This window comes from Acipenser ruthenus, chromosome 12 (assembly GCF_902713425.1).
Source record: "Acipenser ruthenus chromosome 12, fAciRut3.2 maternal haplotype, whole genome shotgun sequence".
NCBI lineage: Eukaryota > Metazoa > Chordata > Actinopteri > Acipenseriformes > Acipenseridae > Acipenser > Acipenser ruthenus.
Window position 1 is genome coordinate 124,202 of NC_081200.1, and position 22,764 is coordinate 146,965.

Here is a 22,764-nt window from a genome sequence, read left to right on the forward strand (position 1 = left end):
TTTATCTATCTATCTAATCTATCTATCTATGAACTGTTTAGGTTTTACTGTACAGCGTAGCTTGACCATGCTGTAATAAATATGAGCATTTTAAACGATTCCATAGTAAATAGATGGCAAATATATATCATGCATCCATCAGACCCTTCCACGTTTATAATCACGCAGTATTTAGAAGAAAACGGCTGTGCTCGATAAGACTCCCAAGTCCTGAAATGATCAGAAACCCTCCCCATCAACTGGAGCCCCATGACGCCCGCAATTTGCTGCATCAAACAATCGTCCGATGTTGGTGTTAAAGAAAGAAGCGACCCGGCTACCAGCACTGCAGGGGCTTTGATTTATTATCTACAGGAAAGTAAATAGCAAAGATCTGCACCTATAAACCAAGTCTCTGCAGCAATGCACATAACACACGGCAATCGACCCGTCTTGTGCACGAGCCCTCAGTACTGCAGTCTTCGCTCCCCCGCCCCTCACCGCGACACCGACTCCTGATACACAGCATTTCATTTACATATTTTATAAAAGGTACAAAGTTGCTCACCTTTGTTATCCATGTCCAGCCGTTTCTTGTCAGTCGCAGGAAGTTGCAGGCGGTGCGCTTTCTGAAATTGTGGCTTGTATAGTCTGCTTGTGCCTTTTCTGTTTGCTGATCAGGAATCGCCGAGCCTCGCAGAGCAGCAACAAACCACCAAACGTGACTTTATAACAAGTCTGTGAAGGCAGGAACAAGGCTGCGTGTGTTTAAGACGACGGCTCGGTGCTGGAACGAGACGTGATGGCGAGTGTAATTATTGTTTTCTGGTTTGTGCAGGTTTGTGTTTTCTTCGCATTTCCTGGTCTGGGAGCTGTCCTCTGCGCGTGGTGCTGGAGAGCCTAACATACGATACTGGAGTGACGTCATGGCTCGGGATCAGGTTTAAGGTCTGCAGTTAACAGTAGATACTAGTAGTGCTTTTGTTTCACAACCTGAACATATGAATAATACGATATGGATGTGAAAGGAGATCGCTTTCATAATATTGGGTTTCATCTACTCTTAAAACACCCTGTCAGTTTTTTTTTAAGTGCAGTGAAAGCGTTTGTGTCTATAGCCTATGGGTGCTGCACATGCAGTGTTTTGTAAGTGAGCATGTTAGCGACAGGTAATAATACACTATCGGGTTCTGTCACAATACTTTTAAATGTAGGACTCGCCTAACAGCAGTAGTTTGCATCAGATATAATGCTGGTCTTGTGTATCTAAAATAAACTGCTGGGGCGATATGTTTGATTTCTAGAATGGTTATAACCACATCCGCTCCTATATGTATTATTTTGGCATTGTTATTCCCAAATCAAAACATACGCTTTGAAGTACCAGATACAGTATTCGTATTTATGTAGCGTTTTCATTATGAACAGGTAGGCGATAACATTATTACAACACACACTTTCATACTAGTTATTTAAAAGCAATGTCATAAGTAATAAGTTTCTATTATACAGTTTTGATAACTCGACTCGACATTAAAAGACAAGTATGCATTTTTGAGTTTCAGGACAAAAGAGCAGACTAATAAAGACACGTGACTTGTACCAGTAACCAGAGGTGGAGGCAATGCGTGGGTACGTACGTAGATCAAAGACTATGGTGGATTATTTTGAATTTTATCTAATTAAGCAACGGCTATGATAACATGGTTGTCTTGTTTCTAACCTAGGAAATAATACATTTGGACAGAGATGCAAACACCAACATAGTAAGTGAGGGATAAGCTAATATTGTATATATTAGTTCTTAACATTGCCAGGTTTGTGACTTAAGCAAATATATTAGCGGATTGTTTTTTGTATTATTATTGTGCATAGACCATACATCCCTATATTGACATTGTGCAGGGTAAGAAATAATGGTGCCAGTGAGTAAAGCGTTTGGTTATTTGTCCAAAACACCTGCAGCCCAGTACCATTAAAAGCATCCCAGCTCGAATTACTGGCAGTACAGAAAGTGGCTCGACGGATTCATTGCATTCATCATTTGTGAAAGCCCTGACTAAGCTCAAGCTCACCCACCCGTTTGCTCACACCCTGCTTTTAAGGCTGGAATTAATGTGCTTCATGTTGAACTCGGTGCGAACGCACCTCTGAGGCTATGGTTTTCTACTTTTGTATTTTTATTTGAATTGATATTTTAATTGTCTAGACTGTGTTTCTATTAGATAAAAACACAATATGGAATTATACAGAGTTAATATGGAGATAATTAAACATGTGCACTGTATTAACTGTAAACTATATTGTAGGGTTTATTCTGAATCATTGGTGTGGAGAGGTCATTCCTATCTGTTCTATCTCCAGCCTGGACATGGTCAGTCTGATGATAAAGTGCAGGCATTGGGCATGTCATTCTCAACCTGTCTGCATTTAAAAGGGTCTACCTGTGGGTTGACATCAAGCAGGTGTGAATTCTGATGTTGGGTGGTCTATATATTTACCATTATTTTATTGTTGTATGTACAGTGTCTCTTCTGTTCATAGCCATTCTCTCTGTATCACCACTTCCACCTGCCCCCCTGACAAACAAGGAAGCAGTGGTTTTGGTTCTGCCAATATAGCAATAAAACAAACCAGATTCCCTTTAACAGAATCACTGAAATTCAGCACTAATTTACAGTACTTGGGCACTGGGTTGTGACACCAAGTGAAAAATAATACAAATCGCCCCTTACAAGTCTGCTGTGTCCAAATACTTCATGAATACACTGCGACCACACCTGTATCTCAAACTGCAGCACAACTACTCAACAAAATTCATCAGTGTTCCTCCGAAGAGCATCACCAATCTGATCCCCTCAACATGAACGTAGATCTTTTCAAATTCATCAGTGTTCCTCAGAAGAGCATCACCAATCTGATCCCCTCAACATTATTATTATTATTATTTATTTCTTAGCAGACGCCCTTATCCAGGGCGACTTACAATTGTTACAAGATATCACATTATACATTATTTCACATTATACAGATATCACATTATTTTTACATACAATTACCCATTTATACAGTTGGGTTTTTTACTGGAGCAGTCTAGGTAAAGTACCTTGCTCAAGGGTACAACAGCAGTGTCCCCCACTGGGGATTGAACCCACAACCCTCCGGTCAAGAGTCCAGAGCCCTAACCACTACTCCACACTGCTGCCCATGAATGTAGATCTTTTCAAATTCATCAGTGTTCCTCCGAAGAGCATCACCAATCTGCTCCCCTCAACATGAATGTAGATCTTTTCAAATTCATCAGTGTTCCTCAGAAGAGCATCACCAATCTGATCCCCTCAACATTATTATTATTATTATTTATTTCTTAGCAGACGCCCTTATCCAGGGCGACTTACAATTGTTACAAGATATCACATTATACATTATTTCACATTATACAGATATCACATTATTTTTACATACAATTACCCATTTATACAGTTGGGTTTTTTACTGGAGCAGTCTAGGTAAAGTACCTTGCTCAAGGGTACAACAGCAGTGTCCCCCACTGGGGATTGAACCCACAACCCTCCGGTCAAGAGTCCAGAGCCCTAACCACTACTCCACACTGCTGCCCATGAATGTAGATCTTTTCAAATTCATCAGTGTTCCTCCGAAGAGCATCACCAATCTGCTCCCCTCAACATGAATGTAGATCTTTTCAAATTCATCAGTGTTCCTCAGAAGAGCATCACCAATCTGTTCCCCTCACACTTGACAAGAGCTGATGCAGTCAACATGAACATAGATCTTTTTACTTAAAAGCACAACAGTGTTCTGTGCTTCACCCCACATGAAGCAGAGATGAAAAACAGAACTGTTCTAGGAGTAACCCAGCTCCTAATCCCCATCCCTCCTGATTGGAGGGTTTGCTGTGCTTCTTGTGCTCTGCACACAGGCCTTTCAGATCCCTGTGACCTGCACAGCAGCTACTCGATCCCTTATGAAGTTTCCCTCCGACTGTAATTCAGTGACAAGCTTACATTGTTAAAGGTGAAATTCATACATTGCACAGAGTGCATTTGATATATTTTGGACTTGACACAGAATGCATTCATTGCAAATCAAAGTTAGCTTTGAAGTAAACAAATCAAAGTTTGATTTGCAGTTTCAAAAAGAAACATTAGTTAAAATGGCAACAGTTTTATGACCTGCATATTCATCTGAAATATATTTAGCAATTTCAAATATATGTTAATCAATCTAATGAATATGCCTCATTGTATGTAATGAATTCAAAGCACTGGCTGACATTTAAATAAATCTTAGATGATGCTAATGATACCAGTTTTGGCAGCAGTAAAGATAGTTTTATAGTGTAGGTAAAGAGATACCTGGTTAAAACTGGTCCTTGCAGTGAAGCCTCTTCCATGGAGAGCGTGTTGGGAAGTGTAGGCTTGTGTAACATTGCTCTGATCGCACTTCTGGGGATGGGTTTATTATTCCTCTGAGTTCACAGTATACTGACATTTCCACTCAAAGGGGGGTAGTGTGGGGTGGCAATGCAAAGACTGCTGGCAGAAATATTGTAAAAGCTTGTGCACTTATCATGCATCACATTTTATTGCAGCCCCCTATCCTGTAAAGTGAAGTAACTCAACAGAATAAACCCCAAGAAATGAGTCTGATTTGAGGTCCTTTTATTACTTGAGTAATCATTTCTTATATACAGAGATAGAAAAGTCAGCTTTAGTTTTTGATACTGGAGAAACCGGTCCATAATATTTAGCATTGAAATCCTGCAATAAGAAAAGTGCCACAATCGTGAGAGTAATTCTTCATTATCTGATACATCTCTCTTGCCTTAAGTTAAATTAATATGCTTTATTAATTTAATTTGCAGAATTCAAAAGCATCATATAACTTTGTTCATCTTAGCTCTGGGTAGCAGAAAAATAAATACAATTAACTTTATAGCTAATGTAAATTAGTATTTAACATTCTGCATAACATGTATTTTAAAAAGACATAAAAAACAAGAATTGCGGATATTATTGATGGATATGAAGTACAACATTGACAGCTTTTAAAGGAGAACTAAACCAGTGTGGTACAGCACCTGTTCCCATGGTCTATAAACCTCTGGAGGTTGTTTGCACAGATAATGAATCACAATAAAAAAAATATATATATATATATATATATATATATATATATATATATATATATGGGCAATATGTGTTAAAGCCCAAACAGTCTAATTGCACTTGTCAATGGGTCTGTGAAGGTGAAATCCCAACAGCCAGGTTTAGTCACTTTTTGGCATGTAATTGTTCACTTTACATAAAGCAAAATACACACAACTGTAAAGAAAATATCATTTATTTATATCTAAAATGCAGTAGGTTTTATTGAAAATCTTAAAACTTGCATCTAAACTGCAGACTGCATCTTTGCACACTCTACCGCCCTCTTTAAAATACAACCGTACTGTGAACCTGTTCACTGTGCAGGTAAGATCATCATGCAGACACACCGAGGACTGCGGAGAGTTCCTTCAGCCTTCAGTGCAAAACAAGCAGAGCAATCCAAGATTTCATGTAATAGAACACAAATCTTAGGACTATACTTCTAGGTGCTACGTATACAACTTTCTAAATCACATATACGGCACAGGAGGTTAATAAGACATTTCCAGAAACACAAATAAACAAACAGTCATAATACAGCATTGTAAACAGGTATAGGTTTCAGTTCTCCTTTAAAAGTATACACGAGCCCTCATCTAATATACATGGAATACACTACCAGCAGATCATTCCAACACTCAAACATGTGCCCTGCAGAAGCAGTCTAGATGTAAATATAACATGGAACCGCATGGGATACGGAACGTCACAATGTTCTAGAGGAAAACTGGTGAAAGCCCCTCAGAAGAACTTATCATCGATGCGGAAGTGAGGGCGCGTGACGTCATCGGGGTTGATGAACACAGAGATGGACTTGCCCGGGTTCTCAGTCACTAGCTGTTGCAGTTTCTTTGCTAGCCGGTCGTCAGGTTGGGTCTCCCCCCCGTCGGACAGTGGGGAGGGGATGCTGGAGGAGCTGCCTCTCCTCTGCAGATCCACAGTCAGCCGATTGGCTGCTTTGAGCTGCTCGATGGCCGTTCTCAGGTGCTCCGTGGGGTCGGACCGCACTGATGACAGCTTGCGAGCGTGCAGCATCACAGTTTCATCGGAGAGGTGCTCCAGCATGTTGCACTGCGGGATGAAATAGTTTGGGCACATCTTGTTTACTAGGCAGTGTTGGAGGTCGTCTATAAGTCCAAGTAAGAAATGAGCCGAGTAGTCTTCCTGGGAGAGGTAATGGGTTGGAAGCCTGTCACAAGCCCAGAGCATCATGCTCCTAAGGTGGTAAGGGCTAATGGCTTTGGGTCTGGATAACAGTTTAATGATGATGGCCTTGCAGGCTTGATAGGCTTGCATTAGACTACCTGAGATGCACTTCTTTAGCTGCACCTCACTCCTTGCAAAGGACAGCCTCCATTCATTCTCCTTCCGACCTTTAAAAGAGCAAGCAGGCACCAGATAAAACCCACTGATCACTTCCTCCTCTGTTATCTTGCCATCCCAGAAATGGTTTTCCATCAGCCAGCTCTGGGCCACTGCTGGCCAGCCTTTGAAAGACACGACTGGTACAATGTCATAGAGCATGCGGCTGCTGCCCACCCCCAGAATAACGGATATTACTGTCCCATTCTTCTCCACCTTCTCCACCTTGGGCATCCCCCGCTGAGGCTTCTTCTGAATTTCCACCAAGACCACACTGATGGACTCATAAAACCAATCCGCCACACTGGTGGGCGAGAAGAAATAGTTGGAGGCGCCGTTGATGTGATCAACGATGGTGCAGCAGTCTTTCCATTTGTTAATGGTCCCTTCATCAAAAAGCCTGAGGCTCAGCCAGGAGTGGCACAGGGCAGAGTGCCGCATGTCCAAGGTGACCGGCTGATTGCGGTCATGGAGTTTCAGTGCCGGGACCAGCAGCGTGAAGTCCATGTCATAGTCGGTGCCTCTGGCGTAGACATTGAGCTCATCCAGATCCATGTCCACCACCCCCTCTCGAACTCCTCCAGAGAGAAGCAGGTACTCATTAGCAACAGGAAGCTTCTGATCCAGTTTCTGCACCATGCCTGCAAGAACCAAGGAAGGAACAATGAGTAACTGCTATAGTCAGTCCTCACCACACAGCCTAGTGGAACTGCTATAGCATTCATATTGAAATGAACAAGGAGTAACTGCTATAGTCAGAGTCCTCACCACACTGCCTAGTGGAACTGATATAGCATTCATATTGAAATGAACAAGGAGTAACTGCTATAGTCAGAGTCCTCACCACACTGCCTAGTGGAACTGCTATAGCATTCGTATTGAAATGCTTGGAAGCATGCCTTTTTACAAGTACCTACCAACAAGCGTTCAAATAATGGAATTAAGTAAATATGTTTCAAACGGTACAGGTATGGAGGTTGGGGGAGGGGGGGGGATAGGTATTATACTAGACATTACACACACGCACACACGCACACACGCACACGCACACGCACACGCACACTCACACACACACACAGACACACGCACGCACGCACGCACGCACACACACACGCACACGCACACGCACACGCACACACACACACACACACACACAACACACACACACACACGCACGTGCACACGCACACACGCACGCACACAGACACACACACACACACAGAGACACACACACACACAACACACACACACACACCTATCGACACAAGATACAAGTAATTATCCAACTCTACTTATCAAAGTTAACTTAAATCCTTTTACAACAGGATAGTATTACAGCTGCATTGGAAGGTTAGAGGTTTTTATCTGGTTTTTGTCCTTCTCTGACACTAGTGACTAACAGGATTTATTAATAGTTCAAAACTCAACCTGACTGTGATTAAATCTATACAAATATACTTTGGTCCAGAGATACACATGGAAAGACCCCCTTTTGTTTGCTGATTGAAGGCTTGATCCCGGTGAGGTTAGGGTTGTGTCCTGTATATTTACAGTACAAAAACACTTCTGCTGCAATCATGCTGACTACAGTGTTTTTTTTTTGTTTGTTGACAGATTTCAAACCATAGAAAACCTCTTACTGGCACTAAATGATTTACAATGAGCACTATATTACCTGTGACCTAACTAAAGGATAATAAGGGATGTTATTTTTTAATGATTGTATATATGTATACACCTCTATGTATTCTAACAGTATCCCTGGCACCAACTGATATCAAGCACAGCAGCATTGTATCAGATTGTATCAGATATCAGAGAACACTCACTGGCTCAGCAGCAGAAGCACAGCGAGCAGGATGTCAGAGAACACTCACTGGCTCAGCAGCAGAAGCACAGCGAGCAGGATGTCAGAGAACACTCACTGGATCAGTAGCAGAAGCACAGCAAGCAGGATGTCAGAGAACATTCACTGGCTCAGCAGCAGAAGCACAGCGAGCAGGATGTCAGAGAACACTCACTGGCTCAGCAGCAGAAGCACAGCGAGCAGGATGTCAGAGAACACTCACTGGCTCAGCAGCAGAAGCACAGCGAGCAGGATGTCAGAGAACACTCACTGGCTCAGCAGCATAAGCACAGCGAGCAGGATGTCAGAGAACACTCACTGGCTCAGCAGCAGGCTGACAGGTCCGTTCCTCATCTCGAACCCTGGCTCTCTGGGTCACTAGAAGTTATGTGACTGGTAAATTAAAAACCACAACAGCAGACTTGGAACACTGTGACAGTTACCTTTACAAAATAACAGAAATTGCATTACCAGCCAGATGCTGAATAGCATCCAGCAAAATCCTTTCTCCAATACTGATGCAGGGTTACAAATCCAAACCCACACACAAGTAGAATGCACAGCCAGACTTTCCTTGAATGGAGAAGATGTTTATTGGTCTATCCTATTACACAAGCAAGCTGTATGCATTATTAACATGACAATGCCAAGGGAGTACTCATTGATATCCAGCCAGCAGGAGAGCAGCCATTACTTTAGCACAGTCACAATCACGAGTGAGACTGTGCTGTGCTGTGTGTTCCTTTCTTCTAGAGATTAAAGACACACACACACTGGAATGTAGATCTAGATCTTGCTCTGTTTATCATGTGTTGACACTGCATTGTCTTGTTTGGGTGTTTGTTTCTATGGAAGCTTGTGAGATCTTTTTGGGATGATCTGAAAAGCCAATGACAGGGATATTGCAAAGTGCACAGTTACAAATTAATTTAACAAAGGGTTCCCCCAAAACCCTGATAATCTACCCGCTGGCTTTGAATCCATGAGCATCCTCATCTGAGCATTGCTAGTTTAAGCCTGGCTTTCTGCACAGCATGAGTTCCATAGAGGTGGTGCAGTTTTGAAGTAAGACACTAGAGGGAGCACAAACCCCATGTTATTGAGTGCTTTTCTTCATCATTACCATAGTAACACGGAGCAGGATTTCTGCTCAATCTTTAATGCTCAGCCACCAGGCTGACCAGTCAAGAATGTTCTCAAGCTACAGTCAAACCAATGAATAAATACATATTCCTGTAAACAGGTACATCACAAATGAAGAAAACAATAATTAAATAAACAGCTTTTACTAACATGCCTGCACACATGGACACGTCATACAAGGGCAAATAATCCAATCTGTGCCCAAGTGCTAATGTTACACTGGAGTGAAAGCTGAGGAAATTCAAAGCTGCACTCAGCTGACTGTCACTGAGCTGGGAGCTTATCTCGGTGCATTGAGCTTGGGGTTTGACTCGGTGCATTAAGCTGGGAGCTTGACTCGGTGCACTGAGCTGACTGTGAGTGAGCTGGGAGCTTGACTCTGTGCATTGAGCTGACTGTCAGTGAGCTGGGAGCTTATCTCGGTGCATTGAGCTGGGAGCTTGACTCTGTGCACTGAGCTGACTGTCAGTGAGCTGGGAGCTTATCTCGGTGCATTGAGCTGGGGGCTTGACTCGGTGCATTGAGCTGGGGGCTTGACGGTGCATTGAGCTGACTGTCAGTGAGCTGGGAGCTTGACTCTGTGCAATGAGCTGACTGTCAGTGAGCTGGGAGCTTGACTCGGTGCATTGAGCTGGGAGCTTGACTCGGTGCATTGAGCTGGGGGATTGACTCGGTGCATTGAGCTGGGGGCTTGACTCGGTGCATTGAGTTGGGAGCTTGACTCGGTGCATTGAGCTGGGAGCTTGACTCTGTGCACTGAGCTGACTGTCAGTGAGCTGGGAGCTTATCTCGGTGCATTGAGCTGGGGGCTTGACTCGGTGCATTGAGCTGGGGGCTTGACGGTGCATTGAGCTGACTGTCAGTGAGCTGGGAGCTTGACTCTGTGCAATGAGCTGACTGTCAGTGAGCTGGGAGCTTGACTCGGTGCATTGAGCTGGGAGCTTGACTCGGTGCATTGAGTTGGGAGCTTGACTCGGTGCATTGAGTTGGGAGCTTGACTCGGTGCATTGAGTTGGGAGCTTGACTCTATGCCCTCAGCTCTGTCAGGAGCTGCTCTGGGGCAGGAGTGCTCACCAGGTATCCATGTTACAGTATCAGGGTTCACATTGCCTGTGGGGACATCACAAGCATGCTTTATTTAACATGCAGTGCCAACAGGGGCTGCCCTGGTCTCCATGTTACAGTATATAGGCCTGATGTGCTTTAGAATTGAGCTTATGTATTCTCTGCACAGCAAGCCTGTTCCAAACCACTCTGGGGACGCAGCATTGTATTTTTAGATAGAGCTAGCAGTAGAGCGGTCATAGAAAGCTGTCAAATTGCACTGGATTTTAGGAAAGCTGTGAACAGCAATAGTTCAAAACTGGGACAAAAGCATGAAGCATCTTTCAGACTGAAACGTGAAGAACTTTACTATTAAATATCTGACCTCCTTTTCTTTCCCTCCTCCTCCCCCTCCTCTGATCTCTCCATCTCTGTTCCTCTGGAATCTACCACACTCTCTCCCTCTTCCTCAGCTAAGAACCTTGGAGTCACCCTGGACCCCTTCCTCTCTTATTCCCAGCACATCTCCACTCTGGCACGCACTTGCCGATTCTTCCTGAGCAACATCCGAAGAATCCGACCCTTCCTCACCAACTATGCTACCCAGCTCCTGGTCCAGGCCCTGGTACTCTCCCGCCTAGACTACTGCAACTCCCTCCTGGCTGGCCTCCCTGCGTCCGCCACCCGTCCGCTCCAGCTCATCCAGAACTCTGCTGCCCGCCTAGTGTTCTCTCTGCCTCGCTTCGCCCACGCTACTCCACTACTCCGCTCGCTCCACTGGCTCCCGATCACCGCTCGCATCCAGTTCAAGACTCTTGTACTAGCCTACAGATGCCTTGACCAGTCTGCACCCAGCTACCTCCAGACCCTCATCTCTCCCTACACCCCCACTCGACCTCTCCGCTCCGCCTGCACTAGAAGACTAGCTCTACCACCGCTACGCTCCCCTGCCTCCAAAGCCCGCTCCTTCTCCACCCTTGCTCCGCAGTGGTGGAATGACCTTCCTACAGATGTCAGGACTGCCCAGTCCCTGACCACATTCCGGCGCCTCCTTAAGACTCACCTCTTCAAAGAGCACCTGTAGAACTCCTCTGTTTGTATCCTGGGACACTATCACCCTTCATGTAAATGTGCTTTATTTTGCTCTTATCTGCCCCTATTTTACTGCATTTAATCCTGTACTTCAGAATACTGTAATCTGCCAAGTTTTTAACCTGTAGTACTTTGTATTTAATCACATCCTGATGTAACTATCACTATTTAATCATATCCTGATGTAACTATCACTATTACCTGCTGTATTATTGAATTGTGGTTTGTCAAACTTGTACTTTACTTGTTTTATTGTATTTCTTGCTCTTATTGTATTACTTGTATTGTAACGCTTGAAATGTTTTTGCTTACGATTGTAAGTCGCCCTGGATAAGGGCGTCTGCTAAGAAATAAATAATAATAATAATAATAATAAATATGCTGTACACCCATAGCCAGCTGTATTTTAATGTGCGCTGATACCACAGGGAGACAATGTCTGCTGTAACTTTCCTGAGATTCTCCAAAGTGACACAATAAATAAGGACTGACCCGCTATTCAATACAACATTATTCAATACAACACTAGCTATAAAAGCAGAACACTGTGGATCAGTGAGTGTATCTCATTAAAGTACTGCTGCTTTTCAGCTGTTCATAGCAGTCAGCTTTATCCTGGAGAGCCCATTCAACACTGCCCCACATTTCTATGCTGGAGCCCTCAAGTGTGGTGGCTCCTCCAAGGCATACAGTCCCTGTGTTGAGAAACTCACATGACAGCTACAGCCTTTATTTCACACTCATCTCATTACAATAGCTTATAGGGGCAATAAAAATAAACCCCAAAAGGTCTTTAAAATGATCTGGGTTTGTTTAAATGTGACCAATCCTAAGGTTAACCTGGGAAAGCACATCAGTCAATAGAACATGAGGCAGTTTGTTAGGATGCACGCTGGTTATGGATAGGCTGGGATACCCTGGTGAGTAATCAAGAGGTTTGGATGCGCTCTGGTTATGGATAGGCTGGGATACCCTGGTGAGTAATCAAGAGGTTTGGATGCGCTCTGGTTATGGATAGGCTGGGATACCCTGGTGAGTAATCAAGAGGTTTGGATGCGCTCTGGTTATGGATAGGCTGGGATACCCTGGTGAGTAATCAAGAGGTTTGGATGCGCTCTGGTTATGGATAGGCTGGGATACCCTGGTGAGTAATCAAGAGGTTTGGGGAGGCAGCCAGTTAAAGTCCTGGGGTGAAGCTTTCAGAGTTTCATAGTGCCTGCCTGGGACGAGCAAGAAAAGCATCTCTAGAATTAACAGGGGGGTTGAGGCATAACCAGCCTCGCAATAATCAAGCAGGCACTGCAGCAAAAGCACTGCCCAGAGTAATGCTGTTTTACTGTGTCTGTAACCCAGCTAGACATGTGGATTTTAACCATTTTAAACAGTTACAGGACATATCGTTTCTTAAAGTAAATGAAAGAGGGCTGCTCAGTTAACAATGAATCCAATACACTCAGCTTAAAGAGCAGCAATTCAGAGTGGTTTTATATAAAACTGGGTGAAAACTCAATCAAGTCAGATTCTAGGTAAGATTGTGCTGACCTTGAATCGGCAGAGTGGCGGAAGGGACCTTTATTGCATGCTGGTCTTCAAGACGTGTATGAAGTGGAGGGAATCTTGACAAAATCTCTTGAATGAAAACAAAAATGTAGAATTTTGTCCAGAAGTAGGTCTATCTGCATTCATTTTAAACCAGAATCTATGTCTGGAGTGAGTAATGTGGGAGCAACTATCTGTGCACATGAACAGTACTGATATTCCTATGGAGCAGCCCTCTCAATCATGCAGGGATCTGAATGGTAAGGACATGCAGCACTCTGCTGGTCTCTGTATTAACGAGACAACCTTTGGCATTCAGAGAATGTGCTTCACATACTGCATGCATAGCATGTCTTCATTTACATACATTAACCATATCAGCCAATAGGCAGGCTGCAGCCAGCCTGGCTCCTCCCCTCCACAGAGCTCTTGTTCACACTGCCTGACCTCAGTTTCAGCAGGTCAGCTCCACCCTCCCATTGCTGCAGCTTTCTGCTCCTGGAATGATTTCTGGAATGTCTGAGGGCTGTTTCCTGAGCTAATGTATTAACTCTAATGGGAGCAGTCGCCTGGGTTGTGATTTGAAGCCTCCTCAGCCTCTTAGTAACCTAGGTTGTGATTTGAACCCTAGGTAAATGCTCTAGGATTACTGTAGCTCTAGGATGACTCTCTGGTCTGTAACCCTGTGGTTCTGTACACATTTAGTTCAATACAAGAGAGTAGCAGAGAAGCTTGTGGGAATATACCACATACAGAAATGTTTTAAAACAGGAACTCAATTAATTGCATACTATTGTGTTCTCCTGAAAAATTGAGTCCAGAACAGCAACACTGTTATTTAATACAAACATGATTCAGAGGTTCTCTGGAAGACTTGATAAAAACTACTGCAAAGGAAACAGAACAGTGGTACAGTTCAAAATACAGCACCTGCACACAAAATCGCCATGCCATTATCTGAATAGGAATGTCAGTGACCAGCACAATACCAGTCCATATTACTAATTAAAAAAGGTAAGAAATGATCGAAACGAGAGAGAGAGAGAGAGAGAGAGAGAGAAAGAGAGAAAGAGAGAGAGAGAGAGAGGAGGAGAGAGAGAGAGAGAGAGAGAGAGAGAGAGAGAGAGAACACTGGAAGTTCAATATTACCTGCCTGAACACTCTCTAGAACAGGCAGACCTCTTTACAGCCCTGCTTCAGTTTCAGAAGCTGCGTCTCCAGCAGGCGGCTAAACAGACTCTTCTCTGCATGTTGGTCCCAAGACTCCCAATTAAACAACTGCTAATAGGACAGAAAAGGTTTTCTGCTTATTGTATTTGTTTAAATGTTTAAGCCTTTCACTCTCCTCTCTGAAGGCTATTCAACACACAACCCCTTTCACTCTCCTCTCTGAAGGCTATTACACACGCAGCCCCCTTTCACGCTCCTCTCTGAAGGCTATTCCACACACAGCCCCTTTCACTCTCCTCTCTGAAGGCTATTTATTATTATTATTATTATTTATTTCTTAGCAGACTATTTCACACACAGCCCCCTTTCACTCTCCTCTCTGAAGGCTATTTCACACACAGCCCCTTTCACTCTCCTCTCTGAAGGCTATTCCACACGCAGCCCCCTTTCACTCTCCTCTCTGAAGGCTATTCCACACACAGCCCCTTTCACTCTCCTCTCTGAAGGCAATTTATTATTATTATTATTATTATTTATTTCTTAGCAGACTATTTCACACACAGCCCCCTTTCACTCTCCTCTCTGAAGGCTATTTCACACACAGCCCCCTTTCACTCTCCTCTCTGAAGGCTATTCCACACACAGCCCCTTTCACTCCTCTCTGAAGGCTATTCCACACACAGCCCCTTTCACTCTCCTCTCTGAAGGCTATTCCACACGCAGCCCCCTTTCACTCTCCTCTCTGAATGCTATTCCACACGCAGCCCCCTTTCACTCTCCTCTCTGTTCACAATGTTTATTCAGTACAATAAGAATGAAATGTTTGGCAGAGGGAATATGTAACCCCGGGTGCACAATAATGGTGTCAGCTGAATGTAAAATCCTATGAGAAACACACTTCTGACAACCAGCAAGCAAGTCTAAACACAACTCGTACAGTATAGTCTACGTCAATAAAGAAATCCAGTCTGTATCAGTTCATTAGGCACCGTTCCCAGATCTGCACACGCCCAGACATTCCTCACACAGTACATCTTACTCACCTGGATTACACAGCACACCCCTCACTGCATACTGCTATTACCTAGTGTATACTGTACAGTATTAATGATCAAATGTATAGACAGAAATCAAGCATGACATGGATACAGAGCCAACATATTTATCTGGGCTCTTCATTTTGAAATTATTTCACTTCATGGATAATGTGTTCTCAGGGGTTGAGTGCAACATGCTTCTGCAGGTGAATGTATTGGAAAGGGTTTCATCACTGAATGATCCAGCCCAGTTGAAAGGGTTTCATCACTGAATGATCCAGCCCAGTGAAAGGGTTTCATCACTGAATGATCCAGCCCAGCAAAAGAGTTTCATCACTGAATGATCCAGCCCAGTGAAAGGGTTTCATCACTGAATGATCCAGCCCAGCAAAAGAGTTTCATCACTGAATGATCCAGCCCAGTGAAAGAGTTTCATCACTGAATGATTCAGCCCAGCGAAAGGGTTTCATCACTGAATGATCCAGCCCAGTGAAAGGGTTTCATCACTGAATGATCCACCCCAGTGAAAGGGTTTCATCACTGAATGAGCCAGCCCAGCAAAAGGGTTTCATCACTGAATGAGCCAGCCCAGCGAAAGGGTTTCATCACTGAATGAGCCAGCCCAGCGAAAGGGTTTCATCACTGAATGACCCAGCCCAGTGAAAGGGTTTCATCACTGAATGAATCAGCCCAGCAGGATTCCACAAGCTCTCATCACTCATTAACACTAAATCACAACCCATGGAAAGCCCTTCCTAGCCACCAAGGTTTATAATAGGTGATTAACAGCCAGTAGAATAACAATGAACGCCCCCCTCCTCCCTGCCCTGGACCAACAGATGTCTTCACTGTCTCTGTGCGTTCATCTAGGAGATTGCTGTGACAGTGCAGGCTGTACATTTACAACAGTGCTTTTATTTGAAGCTGAACAATATTCTGTACACTGCATCAACCACACACACCTCAGTAAACACTGTTTCCACATCCTGATATCTGTCATCAAATATTAATACTGCATCAGTCGTGCATTGTATTCCCTTCCCCTACACACTGTGTACATTAATGAAGGCATTCCAGTTAGTCAAATTGTCATTAGGACTGCAGTAAAATACATCTATGCAATACTGATTCCAATAATGAAAACACAAACAAAGGAAATGCTTGTCTAATTAGTGTTAAAGTCCTGAATGCAGTGTGTAGTTTGAATGTAACGCTATGCAGTGTGTAGTTTTAATGTAACGCTATGCAGTGTGTAGTTTTAATGTAACGCTATGCGGTGTGTAGTTTGAATGTAACGCTATGCAGTGTGTGGTTTGAATGTAACGCTATGCAGTGTGTGGTTTGAATGTAACGCTATGCAGTGTGTAGTTTGAATGTAACGCTATGCAGTGTGTGGTTTGAATGTAACGCTATGCAGTGTGTGGTTTGAATGTAACGCTATGCAGTGTGTGGTTTGAATGTAACGCTATGCAGTGTGTAGTTTGAATGTAACGCTATGCAGTGTGTAGTTTGAATGTAACGCTATGCAGTGTGTAGTTTGAATGTAACGCTATGCAGTGTGTAGTTTGAATGTAACGCTATGCAGTGTGTAGTTTGAATGTAACGCTATGCAGTGTGTAGTTTGAATGTAACGCTATGCAGTGTGTAGTTTGAATGTAACGCTATGCAGTGTGTGGTTTGAATGTAACGCTATGCAGTGTGTAGTTTGAATGTAACACTATGCAGTGTGTAGTTTGAATGTAACACTATGCAGTGTGTAGTTTGAATGTAACGCTATGCAGTGTGTAGTTTGAATGTAACGCTATGCAGTGTGTAGTTTGAATGTAACGCTATGCAGTGTGTAGTTTGAATTTAACGCTATGCAGTGTGTAGTTTGAATGTAACACTATGCAGTGTGTAGTTTGAATGTAACGCTAAGCAGTGTGTAGTTTGAATGTAACGCTATGCGGTGTGTAGTTTGAATGTAACGCTATGCTACTACCTCTGATGTGCTTTTCCAATAGGAGCGAACTTGTATCTTCACCAGTCTGGCTCAAGGTGTAGCCTGTTTATTGGAAGCCTTCCTCTGTAGCACTACTCTTACCAGCAGGATGGACTGATACCCTGCAGACCCAGCAGAGCATTGAAGGGCACAGCACAGGATGGCAATAAAGCACACAATGAGGAGAAGCACAGGACTGCAATAAAGCACACAATGAGGAGAATATCTTAAAACGCAGGTGGCATTTAACCTGTGCGTGTTTCCCCTGTGCACCGATTCCAGATAGAGATTGTGCTGTGCTGTGCTCTGGGCATTCTGATCAGTCTGCACTGATTCCAGATAGAGATTGTGCTGTGCTGTTCTCTGGGCATTCTGATCAGTCTGCACTGATTCCAGATAGAGATTGTGCTGTGCTGTTCTCTGGGCATCCTGATCAGTCTGCACCGATTCCAGATAGAGATTGTGCTGTGCTGTGCTGTGCTCTGGGCATTCTGATCAGTCTGCACCGATTCCAGATAGAGATTGTGCTGTGCTGTTCTCTGGGCATTCTGATCAGTCTGCAGCGATTCCAGATAGAGATTGTGCTGTGCTGTTCTCTGGGCATTCTGATCAGTCTGCAGCGATTCCAGATAGAGATTGTGCTGTGCTGTGCTCTGGGCATTCTGATCAGTCTGCACTGATTCCAGATACAGATTGTGCTGTGCTGTTCTCTGGGCATTCTGATCAGTCTGCAGCGATTCCAGATAGAGATTGTGCTGTGCTGTTCTCTGGGCATTCTGATCAGTCTGCACTGATTCCAGATATAGATTGTGCTGTGCTGTTCTCTGGGCATTCTGATCAGTCTGCAGCGATTCCAGATAGAGATTGTGCTGTGCTGTGCTCTGCGCATTCTGATCAGTCTGCAGCGATTCCAGATAGAGATTGTGCTGTGCTGTGCTCTGGGCATTCTGATCAGTCTGCACTGATTCCAGATACAGATTGTGCTGTGCTGTGCTGTGCTCTGGGCATTCTGATCAGTCTGCAGCGATTCCACATAGAGATTGTGCTGTGCTGTGCTCTGGGCATTCTGATCAGTCTGCACCGATTCCAGATAGAGATTGCGCTGTGCTGTGCTGTGCTGTGCTGTGCTGTGCTCTGGGAATTCTGATCAGTCTGCACTGATTCCAGATACAGATTGTGCTGTGCTGTGCTCTGTGCATTCTGATCAGTCTGCACGCTTTCCCAGGGTTTCTGAGCATTGAGGGAAGCATCATTCATGCTATGTTCTATCTTCAATTCACAAGCAACAGCCTGCAGATTGAAAGGCTTATAGAAAATCCCCCAGATATTTCAGTAACACTTTACATTGCGTGGCATAAATTAATATTAAATAGATATTCAATTACATTTTCAAATCAACATTTGGTTAACATTTAGCAAGAAACCAGCTATTGCATATTTATTAAATATTCATTTAATATTCATTTAATATGCAATTGCATATCTATTTAATATTAATTTATGCCACGCAATATAAAGTGTTACCGATATTTCTTACATTTCTACACACTTCATAACCGACTGATAAAGGACATTGCTTGTTGTTTTTCTTTTTTTTTTAATTGCTGTTCCAAGAATTGGAAAGTGTGCTTACAATAATGTGTTCAACTAACTGCAGATGCTGCCCCCTTTAACCCTGATCAGGGTGATTACTTTATTTAAGCCAGACAGACAGTTTAATTTGCAGTGCCGCACCTTTGGAGCACCTGGATAAAGGAGATGTCTGTTTCTATTGCACAGGTGTGAGCAGCGATGAGCCACACTGGAAAGTCACCTCTGTAGCTACGCATTCAAATGCAGTACCTGGGAAGAGCTGGAGAAATCAACACTGCACTGGAATGAGTTCAGGTAGGGACGCACAAAGCAAAGCTAAACTCGTGGATAAGATCAAGCTCTTTTCATTTGAATGCTAAGCCTGTGTAGCAGCTGCTCCCCTGCTTCCCCTCACTGTACTCAGTGTGCAGCTCTGTTTCTCTGGGCTGCAGCTCATACAGATTGCAGATGAAAGTACTGCACTGTATCAGGGACGGACTATGGGTGTGGTTTTTCCAAGCCTCTCATCTGCTTTTGTTACCTTCCTGCATATCAGCCACACCTATTACATTGAAGTATCTTTTAGTATTTCAAAATACTTAACTGCATCACGAATGGAAATGCACATTGTGATTTAACCCTTTCAATTCTTAAATGGTGGTGCAACAATACAGACTCCTCACAGAGGGGGCAGGTTCCCCAGCGCCCCACCTCCGCTCTCCCCATCCCTGGAGCAAGACGTCTGTCCTGTTTCAACACATTCATGCTTCTTTGCTGTATCAAAACTGGATCTACTCTGAAGCAACCTTAAGGTGCCTCTGAACACGACTTTACTTATTAACTTTCTGTCCTGTGATGTCTGCACCCTAATGTTCTTTAAAAGCTTTTCAGAATCCAATACATCTTTAATGAAACAATGGGTTCCTGCATAAATTCGCAAAAATGGGGTGGAGATCAAGGCTCTCAAATATTATAATGAGATGTACTAATTGAGACACTTACAATTGCATCAGCTGGTTAAGAACTTTTGAAAGCGCCCTTGCAAGTATAGACGTTATCCTTCAGGCCCCTCTGCTGCAGCAAACCACAACTCAACTCAACTCAACTCAACTCCTGCTATTTATTTGAACAATGTCGCATGACTCTCGCAACAGAGATCTTGCTAAGAAGACGCAACAAACATTTAAATTAGTATATTGCGTCTGTTTTCATTAACATATTTTCTCTTAGTACAACAAAATGTATACTTTGTGAATTGTCACAATGAAAATGCAAACTGTGGTATGTTTGCAATCTGTTAATTGAATCCACATACAGATTGCTCTGCTTTCACTCTGTTAATTGAATCCACATACAGATTGCTCTGCTTTCACTCTGTTAATTGAATCCACATACAGATTGCTCTGCTTTCACTCTGTTAATTGAATCCACATACAGATTGCTCTGCTTCACTCTGTTAATTGAATCCACATACAGATTGCTCTGCTTCACTCTGTTAATTGAATCCACATACAGATTGCTCTGCTTTCACTCTGTTAATTGAATCCACATACAGATTGCTCTGCTTCACTCTGTTAATTGAATCCACATACAGATTGCTCTGCTTCACTCTGTTAATTGAATCCATATACAGATTGCTCTGCTTCACTCTGTTAATTGAATCCACATACAGATTGCTCTGCTTTCACTCTGTTAATTGAATCCACATACAGATTGCTCTGCTTCACTCTGTTAATTGAATCCACATACAGATTGCTCTGCTTCACTCTGTTAATTGAATCCATATACAGATTGCTCTGCTTTCACTCTGTTAATTGAATCCACATACAGATTGCTCTGCTTTCACTCTGTTAATTGAATCCACATACAGATTGCTCTGCTTCACTCTGTTAATTGAATCCACATACAGATTGCTCTGCTTCACTCTGTTAATTGAATCCACATACAGATTGCTCTGCTTTCACCCTGTTAATTGCTACATCCCCTCCAGCTAAGAAGTTAATTGAATCTGGGTGTTAAGAGATGTGCTGAGACACGCAGAATCTCCCTCTCCACGATGCAGCTTATTAAAAATGCTGAGAGCTGGGAAATATTATCTGCCATAATTATATCTTGTAAGAGATATGGGAGCACAGCTAATTCGATTTCTATCTGAGAAAACTGTGCTAGGAGTCTCTGATAAAGATTGCAAAAGGCAGGACCAGGGTTTTACAATGAGTGGGGAGGGAACATTGGTGCATTTTTCTTCCATGCAGAAGATACCGCTAAGCAGACTGTGCTGGTGGAGTGTTCAGCTTTGCTAAGTGTTACTTTGTGAACACTTGTAAACCACATAATCTACACCTGGACCATGCTGCTAAGACTGGCACAGTGCAATGCAAGTGGAACAGCTGGACCGTGCTGCTCAGACTGGCAAAGTGTTTTAACCAATCCACTGTGCGGATGCTTTAACCAATCCACAAAGCACTGTGCGGATGCCATTCCAAGGCCAGTTAGACCCGTGGAGCTCTTGTGAAGACATATTTCTTTGTTATAACATTCTCTCCCCCCACAGTACAGATTATAATACCACACCTCCCTTGAAATGTCTGCTCCCTTCAGACTTGGCTTCAGGGCACAGTTTAAAGGGTGGGGGAGAGTGGAGTGACACTTGAACTACGGCATTGCATCCTGAACATCACAGTACCCTTGAAACACTGACCGCCTTCAGAAATACAATCAAAATGATGACATATTTTACCTTTCAACACACATATACCATATATACATACGTGTAATTAAATAATAGTATGGATTTAACATGGTAATCACCAGAGGGAAGAAAGACAAGCCCAGGAACAGGGCCAGCTGTGCTGCAGACGCTGTAAACCTGCAGATACCCGTCTGTTTCCAGAGAGGTTAAAGCAATTCTATCAGTACTACAACCACGACACCTCCAGCTACTGGGTCACTTGCATGTTTCCACTGCGATAGCAATCATTTACTAATAGTAATGGTCAGCTTAAAGTCAATCAAACACTTCCCTCATTATTGTAATGATGTACAAAAACGGATACAAAATACATGTATCGGGAGGCACCCGTATGTAGTAAAGCAGCACATATTTAAAGATATGCTTTTAATTCAATCAGAAATATACTCCGCCTAATACGACTATACGCTGTATTTGTATTACTGTAGTATTAGTTACTGCATTGCATTTGCTGCTGGGCAGCTACAGCTAACACGATTAACGATTTAAAAAAAAAAAAAAATGAAAGAAAAACTACGTGCATGACGCAAATGTTTTTATAAAGTAAACCCGGCTGTATGATCCTCACCGAGCATGGAGAAGATGAAATCCTTAGCTGTGTGGATCTCCAAAGCCCGCTGGTCGTCATATTCCCTCTGATCGTTTTTGCTGAAATCCAGAATAAGCTTATTTAATTCCTCGATCCTCGCTCCGGACCTGAAGTCCAGCTCCGGGAAGCTTGGAGCGGTTTTATTGTTGTTGTTGATGCTGGTGCCGGATCCGGTACCGGTTCCGGTGTTATTAACAGATCCAGCCCTGCTGGCAAGAATAGGAGCCGCCATCTTCATTGGGAAAATACTGAACAGACTTGGCAAAGGAGAGCCTTCCCTGTCCCTCGCTTCTCAGGGATCCGAGCTCAAGGCGGACGCTGGGTTATTTTTCTGTTTTCGCTCAAAGTTAATAAACAAACTAAAATGAAAAGAATGTGTGGCTGAGATCAGAAATCAACAAGCTACTGGTTACTCGCGCACACCAAGCAGCCACAGTGATCGCAGGGTTAAAGGGACAGTCTGCCGTGCAGCAGTAACACGGTCTCT

At 43.4% G+C, this 22,764-nt stretch overlaps 1 protein-coding gene across 1 annotated transcript; it reads right to left on the reverse strand.

Annotated features, from left to right (window-relative positions):
- Positions 1 to 3,014: 3,014 nt before the first annotated feature.
- On the reverse strand, positions 3,015 to 22,764 carry LOC117417071 (nucleotidyltransferase MB21D2). Its single transcript, XM_034028787.3, has 2 exons — positions 22,257 to 22,764; positions 3,015 to 7,153 (listed from the first exon to the last, which is right to left on the reverse strand). The coding sequence occupies exons 1-2, from the start codon at positions 22,513 to 22,515 to the stop codon at positions 5,892 to 5,894; spliced, it is 1,521 nt and encodes a 506-aa protein (XP_033884678.1). The 5' UTR covers positions 22,516 to 22,764; the 3' UTR covers positions 3,015 to 5,891.